This window comes from Pteropus vampyrus, unplaced genomic scaffold (genome assembly GCF_000151845.1).
Source record: "Pteropus vampyrus isolate Shadow unplaced genomic scaffold, Pvam_2.0 Scaffold340, whole genome shotgun sequence".
NCBI lineage: Eukaryota > Metazoa > Chordata > Mammalia > Chiroptera > Pteropodidae > Pteropus > Pteropus vampyrus.
The window spans coordinates 1,994,755-2,008,050 of record NW_011889121.1 but is presented as its reverse complement, the minus strand read 5'-3'; the positions used below and the strand labels follow the sequence as shown (position 1 = coordinate 2,008,050).

Below are 13,296 nucleotides of genomic sequence, written 5' to 3'. Positions count from 1 at the left end.
ATTTGTCAGGAAGCTAATGAAGCCTAAGTCTGTGTCAGAGTCCCTCCATTTCATAGAACTCTTCAAAAACACTAGTAAAGGTTTCATATAGACACATGCTTGAAAAATATGCAAAACTAAGAAGGTCCTCAAATTTTAGGCCCCACATCTTTAAACGAATATCGCTTTCATCACTTGTTTCTTAGGATCACTTGTTTCTTACTCAACCTTCACAAAACCCTTTTTAACATGAAAACAGCCTTGCTATGGACAAAAACTGGTGGTATTAAGAGCAGAGTAAGTATTGTAATGTGTAGGGAATTTCTTTTTAACATTTTTAAGTAAGAAATTAGAAAAGGATTTTGATTTGAGCCTACAAGTTTGCTGAAGCTGCAATTTAAATGTTATCTACATAAATTTATATTATTTTCATTATGCTTTCTTGCACAGTAATAACTTGGTTTAAGCTTTCATAAATATATTTGCGAAATGTTTTTGAATATTCAGTAATGACAAAGTGTCATTTGGAGCCTGTCTTTCTAAGATCCTGAATATTTAGTTTAAAAGATATCCAGAATTTTTATTCACACATTTAATGTCTTCTTAAACTAGAGAATTGTAACTTTTAACTGTTGTTATTATATAATCTAGTCGCAATAGCCTTTAAAACAAAGAGGAGCAAGTGCAAAGACAGCTGTGTAAACATGCCATTGTTGCATCTAATCTCCGTTGGCCTTTACAGTTTTACTCTTATATTGCTTTGTGTGCATATATATCAGTGTCAGTATCAGGGGTCTGAAAACTTTGGGCTATAGACCAAACCTTGGCCACCATCTTTTTTTAATTAACCTTTTTATTTTTTAGATAATGTAGATTCACATACAGTCATAAAAAATTAAACAGAGAGATCCTGTGTACCCAGTCCCTCCCAATGGTAACATATTGCAAAATTGTAGTACAATATCACAACCAGGATATCGACTTTGGTAAAGTCAAGGTACAGAATATTTCCATCACAGCAAGGACCCCCCGTGTTTCCCTGTTTTTGGCCAGGCCTACTTCTTTCCTGCCCCCACTTGCTCCTTAACCCCTGGCAACCACTAATCTGATCTCCATTTGGATGATTTTGTAATTTCAAAAACATTATATAAATGGGTTTATACAGTATGTAACCTTCTAGGATTGGCTTTGTTCATTTGGCAAAATTATCTGGAGATTCTTCCAGGTTTTTGTTGTGTTCCTTTTATTTCTGAGTAGTATTTCATGGCATGGATGTATCAGAGTTTGTTTAACCTTACACCTATTAAAGGACATCTGAGTTTTCAGTTTCTGTGTATTACAAATACACCTGTTATGAACACTCATGTACAAGTTTTTGTATGACCAAGAATTTTTATTTCTCCAGGATTAATACCTGGGAGTAAAATGTCTGAGTTCTATGGCATTTGCATGTTTAATTTTTTGCAAAGCTGCAAAACTGTTTCCCAGAGTAGCTGTACTATTTACATTCCCACCAACAATTAAGTAACCCAGTTTCTATACATTTTTGTCAGCATTTGATGTTGTCACTATTTTTTAACTTAGCCATTTTGATGTGTACATTGTTATATTGCATTGTGATTTTAATTTGCATTTCCCTAATAGCTAATGATGTTGAAGTTGAACATTTTTCATAAGCTTATTTGCCATCTATATATTATCTTTGGAAAATATCTCTCTATGTCTTTTGTCCATTTTCTAATGGAATTTTTGTTTTTTTTATTGTTTTATTTAGTATTTTACTTTTGAGTTTTATGTTTTTTATGTATTCTAGATACTAGTCCTTGGTTAGATATGTGGTTTGAAAGTATGTTTCCTTTAGCTCTTTTCATCCTCTTAGTAACAAACGTTTAAAATTTTGTTGAAGTCCTGTTTATCAATTCTTCCTTTTATGGACCATGCTTTTAGTGTAAAATCTAAGAACTCTGCTTAGCCTTAGATTCTAAGATTTTCTCTTACATATTTTTGTATATACTTATATATGCAAATGTATTTATATATATTTTTATAAGATGTGAGACCTAAGTGTTCTGGCACTATTTGTTGAAAAGACTATCTTTGCTCCACTGAATTGTTTTTGGATCTTTGTCTAAATCAGTTGGCCATATTTGTGTGGTTCTCTATTCTGTTCTCTTGATCCATGTGTCTATATTACCACCAGTACCATTCTACGTTAATTAATATAGCTGTATAATCAGTCCTAAAATCTGATAGACTTGTTCTTCCTAATTAACTCTTCCTTTTCAATATGAAACCATATGGCCATAGAGATTTATTTTTCAGAATTTTTTAAATTATAAATTCATTTCCTTATTAGCTATAGAGCTATTCAAATTATCTATTTTATATTGGATGATTGGCAGTAGTTTGTGTTTCACAAAGAATTGGTTCATTTCATCTAAATTGTCAAATATTTGTGTGAATAATTGTCCATAGTGTTCCCTTATTATCTTTTTTTTATGTTTGCCAAGTCTGTAGTGATATCCTGTTACATTCTTAACATTGGTAGTTTGTGTCCTCAGTTTTTTCTTTGTCGCTCTTGTTAACACTTTGTCAATTTTATCGATCATTTTGAAGTATGAGCTCTTTGTTTCATTGATTTTCGCTATTGTTTTTGTCTTCAATTTTATTGATTTCTGCTCATTTTTTTCTTCTTTCTGCTCGTTTTAGGTTTATTTTGCTCTTCGTTTTCTAGGTTCTTGAGATGAGAGCTTGGATTATTGATTTGAGACTGTTCCTCTTTACTAATGCATGCATTTAACAGCAGCTTTTTAAATACATGGCTTAATTTAACATACGTGACCATCTTTTATGGTAGACAGTGCACATGGTGTTATCTTTAAAATCTGATCCCTCTATTAGGTACCTCTCCAGGCAAGTGTCCTCAAGCTTATTCATGTTTATTGATTAACAAATAGATTAAAATGTATAATTTTCTTTTAAATACGTCAAGCATAATCTCCTTGAGAAAGAGACCAGGAGTTATAACCTTATATCCTTAATGTAGAAAAACTGGCCTTAATAAATGTTTGATAAATAAATGATAAATAAATTGCACAGCCCAGTGCCATTGTTTTAAATGATAATTTAATACTGTAGTCATCCAATAGTGCCAAGATTCAGAATCTCTTCTAATATATACTTGCAAACAGATTTGGTACCCAGCCCCCAAAAGATTCAGCCTTGATTTTGAGTTTTATAATTATCTGTGTTTTGAATTTCTTTCTTCCTTGCTTGTGCCTGTTTTATTTTAGTTTATTGGAATAATATTGGTTAATAACATATAATTTTCAGGTGTACAATATTGTGATTCGACATTTGTGTTCGCTATTGTGTGCTCACAGCCTGAAGTCTATTTTCCTTACATTACTGTTTTCTTTTTCCCGAACTGATATCATTGAGCCCTTATTATATATTATACATTTTTGAGAGCCCATGATGTCAACATAAATAGTAACCAGTCCTTAACATAAGAAGTTTATATCTGAGTAGTGAAGGTACGTACATTCATATCATTAGACCCAACTACAAATGTGGCTGAAGGGAGGCTCAAAAAATCTTCATGGAGAGGGCAAGTTTAAACGAAGTCTAGAAGCATAAAGAACCATAAAATACACAGACAAAGGAAAAAAAGATAAAGAAATTGCAAACAGAAGCAATAGCATACACATAACAAAGTGATAGGCAGTGGTGATGAAGTAATTCAAAGGGAAGACGCAACTCCTGTTCTGATGGAATTTGCATTCCAGCAGGTAAGACACACATTAAACATATATGTAGCTTATTATACATGCAACAAAGGAACAAAGCAGCATGCAAAGAGAACATACATGGTAAACTCTTGAAATAATTTGAAATATAATGATAGGAAAATATATGAGATCACTTCAGAGGAATATAGATAAATGTAATGTAACATTAAAAAATGAAGACCAGAGCTACATTGCAAAGACTCTTTTCATCCCTGATCATATTTTCCACTAGAGTATCACACTAGTACCAAGTATCCTTCCAAGACTGATATGGTGATGCTAAGCCCATGTGCTAATAATTCTTTACTTATATCAGTGGCCCCACTCCCCACTACCACATTTGTTTTATGACATTCTCTGACATACTCTTTGCCCTGAGAAGCTTAGCTTTTCATCTCCATCACCAAGGCATCTTACACTCTACCAGCAAATTGTGTGACATCAGAAAGAGATTAGAGAATAGGGGGGAAAAGAGTTTCGGGTATTTATTTTTCACTTTCCGTGTGCCTCACTAAAGTCTTGGTAGTGGCTGTATGTGTCTCTTACTCTTCCAACAACATTATTCCCTCACCTTGACCCACCAGGCCTAGGAGTAAAAACAACTTCCCACTTTTGCTATTACCTAGATCACTCGCCATCCTTTATTTGTTTTCATGACCCTGCCTATATCTCTGTTTATAGTTATTTCAACAAGTTACTTTCTGTTAAATGCTTTTGAGTCTGTCTGTTTCCTGCCAGGACCTTGACTAATACAGTATAAGAGATGCAACTATTATATCTTAGTACTAATTCCAAGCTTACTAGCATTGATGTGTTTAATTTTTTTGTCCTTATAATACCTTTGTTTCATTCAGAATTCTTTAAACACTTTGTTAATTCCTACACATTTACCTCCTAAAATATACAAATGAGTCAGCCATTATTTTTATAAAACAGATAAATTAGTTTTGAGTTTTACTTATAGATACTAAGTAAATGTCCTCTGTCTTGACCTTATAGAAAGCATTGCTAGGTAATACCAAGTTCTGAAGTCAAATTATTTTACAAGTGTCATAGATTTCATTGTCTCTGGAAATATGATTTAAGATATGCTCTCGGCTTCACACATTGTTGCTTTTCTTTGGTCCAATGGAAACAATTCTGACCGTTTAAGAATGAACCCACAGAGTTCAGATATTCATTTTCTATTTTTTATGGGAATTAAAATGTCAAAGCAGTATAAATTATACACACATGTGCACATGCACATACACAGAAATAATAATGTGTATCAACATAGGTCGAAAGGAAGGAACATGAATTTCCACCTTGCCTAGCAGTAACGAAGGAGCAATCCCCTTTCCATTCTCCATCAAAACAGTGTCAGAAGAGGTTAGCTAAAACAGAAGTTTTCAATAAGATCCAGAGCTTTATAAAATAATACCCTAAATGTCCATATTTCTGTTTAAAATCTCTCATCAAACCAAGAAAAAGGAAAATCTCAACTTAAATGATAAAAGACATCAACAGTCACCTACACCAAAATGACATAGATGATAGAATTATCTGCCAAGGCTATTAAAGCAGCCATCATTAAAAAAAAATGGTTCAATAAGCAATTATAAACTTGCTTGCAACAAATAAAAAATAGAAAGTCTCAGCAAGAAATAGAAGACATATAGAACAAAATGAAGTTTTAGAACTGAAAAATACAGTAATCAAAATAAAATTCAATAGATGATCTCAACAGCAGGTTGGAGGGGGCAGAGGGCAAAATCTGTAAACAAGAAGATAGAACAATAGAAATTACCCAGTCTGAATAAGAAAGAAAATAGACTGATAAGAAATCAACAGAGCTCAAGTGACTTGTAGAAGATCTATGACGCATGTCATCAGAGTCCTGAAAAGAGAGAAAAAAGAAAGTGTTGTTGAACAAGTGCTCAAAGAAATAATGACTGAAAAATAACCAAATTTGGCAAAAGACAAAAGCCTACAGATTTAAAAAGCAAAGTGAACAAACAGGATATACCCAAAGAGATCCATGCCTGTACCCATCACAGTCAAACTCCTGAGGACTAGTGATGAAGAAAAAAATTTCTTGAAAACAATGAAAGAGAAAAGACTCTATAAGCTAAAATCAAATGTCACAATTTCTTATGAGAAACGATTGAATCCAAAAGGAGGTAGCATGACATTTTTCATGTGATTAAAGGAAAGAACTGTGACTATCCAGAAAAGAAAAGAGGAGACAACACTTCCAAACACATTTTATGAGGCAAGAAGTACACTGATAAGAAACGAGACAAGCACAGTACAAAATACAGACCTATAGCCTTCATAGATATAGGGACAAAAATCCTTAACAAATTTCATAAGTCATATTAGCTAGCTAAAAAAGAATAATCACATGGTCTCATTAATCCATTCAGAAAAAAAAAAAAACTCACAAAATTCCCCACCCATTCATGATAAAAGCTCTCAGAAAACTAAGAATGAGGAGGATTTCTTTGACTTAATAAAGAATATCTACAAAAATCCTATAGCTAATGTTATAATAATGTAGAAAGATTTTAATGCTTCTTCCTAATAATAGGATCAAGGCAAAGCTCTTTGCTTTCAGGCCTGCTATTCTTTATAGTGCTGAAAGTTCTAGCCAGCATAAAAATGCAAGAAAAATAAATATACAAGCATATAATCAGTATGGAAAAGTTAAAACTGTCCCTATTTACCGGTGTTATGCTGGTTATATAAAATATTTCCCAGGGATTCTATAAAATCGCTTATGGAAATAATGAGTGCAACAAGATCAACATAAAAAATCGAAATCAATCATATTTCTTTATACAAGAAATGAACTGGAAACCAAAATGTAAAATCTAAGGTCACTCAAAAAAAAAAAATAATACTGTGAAGGTAACAAAACGTATAATGTCAATATGCTACAAACTAAAAAAAAAAAAAAGAGATGATATAAAGTCTTAAATAAATAAATATAACATATTGTGTATTATGTTCATGGACTGGGAAATATAACGTAGTAAATATGTCAGTTCTCCCCCAAATTAATCTATAGTTTTAATGCAATTCCTATCACAATACTAGCAAGTGCGCTCTCTCTCTCTCTCTCTCTCTACGTATATATATATATATATATATTGACAAGTACCAAGTTGCCTGAATCCTACTGGCCTCAGTGCCAATAAACTACCCATAGATAGTACATTTCTCCTTTGGATTTATCAAAAAGAGATTTTTAAAGAGCACCTAAGAAATGTGTACCTTCATAGAATGTGCAGCATTTCAACCAACATGGATCATTGTGGGGAAGGGAAGCAGAAATGGCGCAGAAATGATTTTTCCCAAATTAATAAATTTGGGAACATTATATAAATATTATAGTTATCAAGCCTGTTTCTTTCTAGCTTATTTATCCCGTGAAGCTCCAGTAATGGTAGTACTTAAAATTATGTTAAATAATTGAATAAGTGAGGAAAATGACTCAGACTCCTCCCAGTTTATATAAAATACTGCCATTAGGGTTTTCAATTTCAATTTCTTAAGAATTTACTCCTTGTTCACTTTTAAGTTTATCATAATTCTTTCTAAATAATATTCTACCCATTCTATTATATAGGGATTACTGGTTAGTATTAGAATATAAGCAAGAACCAGTCCTTATTGTACAACATGTATCTTTAAACTGTAGGCTAAATAGAATAATTAAAAAGCATGCTGATGTAAGCCTTCAGTTATTATAATTGTTATAAATGCAAAAAGAACATCTTTGTAAAACATGTTACCAATGTTTTCTATACATATTGGACTCACCTGTTGCATTTAAAATAAAAATAAGAAAGAAGATAAAGAAGCCTTCTAGTGTCAAAGAATGATTTATAGACATGCTGAACGACATATTATAATTGTGTTCATTTAATACAGAAAAAGCATCTATTGAAAACCATTAAATAATTTATCATTAATTCAGTGTCTAAGAGAATGGTGTTTTAATAACAGTCACCAAAGAAATTGAAGAAAGTAATTTTTTAGTTAAAAATATTTTATCAAAAGCCACGATGGAAATTTATCATTTTAGGAGGATTTCTTTGTTCCATTAAAAGAGTGTTCTTTATTTTAGCAGGAACCTTGTCCCATGAGACCTATACACATTCTGCCTTCAGAGGTCAGCTGTTACAATCTGTTGCTGCTGCTTCTCTTATTCAGACTGTTGGCATCATCAATACATGACTTTGAATTGGCTCCCCAGAGTAGAAATTAAGTTTGGTATACAGTGGATACATAATGAATGGAGAGATTATTCTTAGCATTTCCTTTTGTTCAGTGGAGTGAAATTTTTAGTGTTGTTGAGAGAGTAAAATAAAGAAAGGCATTTAAAAGTCTATTCTGGATCAGTATTTTTTGCTCTGTCGTTTTGGAAATGTGCATAGAAGTTACAGAAAGTATTGTTACAGTTTTGGACTAAAGAGGTTTTATGTTTAAAAGGATTTGAGAGCAAGTACTCTGTCCACTGTGCTATTCTGGTTTGGATATTAATCAGAACACAGTTGAACATTATTTGAATTCACAGGACTTGTCATGCTGGAAGCACAACCTTATATGTAGTGGCCATGCGCAGTCCTATTATGGGAAACCAACTTGAGAGAAAAGGCGGGTCTCTTGTTTCTGCGCAGGTCCTGGAATTTGAAATATCCAGGGGCCTCTACAGAATTCTGGCATCAGTTACTATGTTGACTCACTCAGTGTTGGGATCACTCACTTTCCCCTTACAAGACTCAGATCTTGGAGGCAATTAGTTTCAGAGAAAAACCGAATAGGAAAAACCAAAGTGTTATTTTTTTAAAGGCTGCTGAAGTTGCTTGGTTTCTCATCATTCCTAAACCTACTGAAGCAATAAAGTTGGGAGAAACTTTACCAAGATTTTTATTGCTGCCTTGATATATACATTTTATTTTCCAAATGCTTTGGTGGGAAGAAGTAGAGGACTGTTGTAAGTACAAAGTAACTAACAATATTTTTTACAATGGCATAAGTTTTAGCTTGTGACAAGCTCACTGATTAGGCAGATTGATTTTAAATTATTGTAGAAGTCTGTGCTTGCTTCAGAACCACATATACTCAAATATTATAGTAGTGTGTGAAGAAATATAAATGTTATATGTATTGTACACATATATATGTGCAGGTGTACGTGTTTCTCACTGTGAAAATTTTTCAATAGCAATGAAATAGAGTTTAAATTTTTGTCTTTGCAAATATTATCGAACACATTTTTCCTATTTAAGAAACCACTAAAGTAATAGAATATGCATAACTGACTTAGAGTATTTGTAACAAACCATTTTACTTGTTGTGAAATCGTTTGTGTATCTGAGCTATTATCATCATTATTTGATGCTTCCGTATTTAGTAATGTTACATGTGGGGTCGTGACCTAACAAATATTTTCAATGAACTAATTGCTGTATGAGAATGACTTCTAGAAGCCTCAAGGTTAGAAAAATTTTATCTGGCATATCATGGAGAAAAATAAAAGTAAAATGAATTGTGATGGATAAATGGAGGTTGAGAAAAGTATTGATAAATATTTAAAAGTTCCTTTCTCATATTACATTTAGTATTTTGAATGTACTTCTCTGTAGCATATTATGAAAATTCTTTTAAATAATATGATCTATGTTGGCAAATGATCAGACACTTGTTGAGAAAACAACATAAAAACATGAGGGACTGCTCATATTTCACAGTAAAGTCACCATGTTGTTCCATATCCGTGATGACCTCGCTTTTCAGTAAAGCTATTTAATTTGAATTTTATACAAAGTACAACTGTTTTGTTTATTTTAAAAAGTCATGATGACTAATGAAAAATTTAAAAATCGACTGTGACACAATAAAAATAATATATAAAAATAGTATATCAGGAGTACAATGTGTCCCAAAGAGATAGATGATTATATTCTTTTTTTCCTGCCTTGACATGTGAATTATAGTCATTCTGAAATAGATAGGAGGGCAATGTCTATAAGTAGGAATAAAAAAAAGTAAATCTCTCCAAATAAGTAACTCTTCAAAACTTCTGGAAAAAGAATCACAACAGAAGTTTTGCCTCTGAGAAAAATTTGTAGAAAAAAATTAACATTGTATATTTACTGATTCACATTATATGTTACCAGATTTTATGGTAAAACATTTTTATATAACTTCCATATAAATTTCTTGATGAGTATAGGAATTTCTTTCTGATTGAAAAACTATTCAATTTACTAATATTACAAAACTACAATAGCATATATTCTTTGCAATACACACACGTATTGATTGATGGAGCAATTGATATATTTACAAAATTAAAACTATAAACCAGTGTATAGAAAAATTTAGAAAGAATAGCAAAGATGCAATTCTGGAATGAAGCAAGGCAAAACTATTCTCTGTTTGTCATAGGTAGTTAAATAACTTTTTAAATCCTTAATTAGAATTTGAGGAAAGCTAACTTTTTTGAGACAAGCCCTGTAGAAGTATATTATAGTTCATTTTTTAAAATATCAGATAATACTTATGCTACATGACAATGGGTTTGTTAAAAGAAACTGAATATATTCACAAGGTTATATTATACATTAACTTTTACTTGTTGACAGCATACTGCTATTGGAATGTATTGACATTTGAGTCCAGTTTTTTTAAATTACTTTAGTTTGAAAACCTTAAAAGAGTACATTTGGTTGGTTTTTAACAAAAATAGTTACCAATTAATAGGATTGTTGTATTAATATAAGAATTGTTTACTTTTAAAATTACTCAAATACTGTACTGCAAAGAATTATCAAAATAATTTATTACAAATTTATATTTCATTCAAATTTTAAATGATGTTAATTATCTTGAGATCTAATAAATACAAATTTTAGAATTTCATTTGCAGAGTCTTTTAAGGGCATTTTAACTATGAAAAAGAGATTGCTTGCTGATCTAAAAAGAAAATATACTTTTTTAATTTGGTAAGCTTTCTGTATCCCTTATATGGCATAATATTATGGAATATACAATAGAGAAAGACATGTAGAATTACTCTAAACTTAAAAAAAAAAGACTACAAAATTTTTTTTTGTAAATTTATGTTATTTAAGGAAAAAGGTGTTGATTGACACTACTCTAGCTTGACAGAACTGAAATATTAATTCATAATTTGGACAGTGGAATTAATACAGCTTCCTCTTCAGTCCTGAAGTATTCATTTGAAATCCTGTAGTCCAAGTCATTTGCTACATGTAAAACAAACTATTGAGTTCTTAACCACTTGTGTGGTTTAATAAAAGAGATTAAAATCTTCATTGCTTTGGAAATGTCAGGTGGTTTTTTTTTTAATTCTTTTTTTTCATCATGGCTTTATCACAATAATAAAACAGTGATTTCCCAAACTTCCCTTTCCTTTCCACTTTCTACTATACTATTTCCCTAATTTATTAAAAATGATTTATCATATTTTTCATTAAACTATTCTTCTATTACAAATCAAGAATCACGACATTTTGTTTATAGAAATACATACATACACATTTAATCACAGTACTAAGTAACTTAAGAGAGATATTGAAAATTAATTGAAATTAATCTTTCTTTAAAGATCATTTTCTGTTCATTTATTTATTTTTTATTTTAAACACACATCATTTTTTAAGAAATGTACAAATAAGACTAGTCTGTTTTCTGTCCAGCAAAACATAAATGAAGAGCCTCAAGGCTTAAGTGTTAAAAGTTTCATGGGAAGTTAACTGCATGAAGAGATTTGTTGTGATTGAATCTTTTCCATTACATTTTAAAATAAAATTAATGCTAGTTATATTTCTTTAAAGCATATATTATTTCTCAAAGGCAAGCTTTTTATTTAATGCAGATTAGAGAGTTCAAAGAATTTATAATGATAGGAACTTGACATTTCTGCCTTTCATTCTGAAAAGATACATTGATTAAAGTGATGTCAAACTCAGTTAATGGAGGCGGTGTAGTTATTTCAGATATACAGGGTATGTAATTTGAAGGCAAGCCAGATCACAATGAGAAGGAGTAATGATGGCTTTGGTTTATTTTTATACAGTACATTCAGGTTTGGGTTGGATTCAGAGGAAGACAATGGTTTTCTTTTTCACAAAGTCCTGCCATGGTCCTAGGAAATGTGCGTTCTGTTATCAAGGCAGTGGGTTCATATTGGAACATTTTTGGAAGAAAATCATAGGCTGCGGTATGGGATATGAGAAGACTTTTTTATTAACTACTACCAACTTCCATAGCAGAATTTCATGAAAATATTTATTATTGGGGAGTGTGCTCCATGCAGCAGGCTGATCTTCAAAACACAAACAGACAAGCAAATGAACACCTTGTGGTCTTTAACTTTCTCCTCATTTAAAAACATCTATTAATTAAACTTCCTTGGAGCTTCACTCTATACAATATTGACAGTAATTAATATAACACAAATTTAGAGTTCGGAAATTTAATTTTAATACAGATATGAATGTTAAATTGTCGTACTATAGTGGTTTTTTATTGAGCCGATTTGGGAGGGTTTGTCTACTTATATGTAGAATTGTTCTTAAAATCTTTAACTTTGTAAAATTTCAAGCTCCATCTAGTTAACATTAAAAGTGAATGTGTCTTTCAGAGATTCTACTATTTCCTCTTGAAGGGAAGAGTAACCCTGCTCTTTGTGAATCACTCATATGCAAACTATAGTTTGAAGATTAACAGTTAAAATGATTTGGTTTACTTCTTCTCTGAAATTCATAGCATAAAAAGCTTGTTTTTCTCGTATATTACAGCCTGTTACAATTTTGTGCATGCCTTTTTTTAAGCTAATGGCTCCTCCAGGGATTCTGAAACACTTTTAACCAGAACTTTTCTCTTTCCCTTTTCAAGATTAATGTCCTGAATATGGGGCGGGGCGGGGGGAGCGGGGAGGGCTTGCAGTGTTTAAAAGATATCTTAAATTTCTCAGCCAGTCACAGTTCTGATAGGCAGCCAATAGAATGAGGATGGGGACAGGAAATGGATGGCCCTTCTGGCTCATGCTTAAAAGAGTCCTAATCTTATGGTCACACAACCGCTACTCATGCCCATTAACAAAACCAAAGGGCAATACTCCTCCCATAGCTCATGTCTTGCACTTAGGCTGCCATTTTAACAAAGAATTTCCATTCAACTCTGCGCTCAATCTTTATGTTATTCTGACATCCTTCATTCAACATACCTGGGAATTTCGATAGGTGAAAGAACACACAAGGCAATTTTCTGAGGTTCTACAATCCCTAGAGGGCTTTCACATAGTATATGTAACAATATTAAGCATTGAGAAAACAAGTGTTGCTAGCAGTCTGGATTAAGTTTGGAGATCGATTTCTTCCTGGTCTCTTTTATTATCTTTTACCTTCTGCTTCAGTGCCTCACTTTCCCTTTGTCATTACACACTTCATTCTTCACTAATGAAAGGTGTAGGAGAATCGACAATTATCTTTTAACTGGCATGGAA

The 13,296-nt window shown here is 31.8% G+C and overlaps 1 protein-coding gene across 2 annotated transcripts in view; it reads left to right on the top strand.

The window, feature by feature from the left end:
- The window catches only part of DMD (dystrophin), a 2,089,898-nt gene that overhangs the window by 109,780 nt on the left and 1,966,822 nt on the right, over positions 1-13,296 (top strand). The window contains exon 1 of one of the 2 annotated variants that reach the window (XM_011378473.2): positions 8,624-8,754. The exons of the other annotated variant lie outside the window; for it this stretch is intronic. Within the exon in view, the coding sequence (XP_011376775.1) occupies positions 8,724-8,754 (31 nt within the window). The 5' untranslated portion in view covers positions 8,624-8,723. Of the gene's footprint in view, positions 1-8,623; positions 8,755-13,296 lie in introns of those variants that run through there. 2 annotated transcript variants of the gene reach the window in all.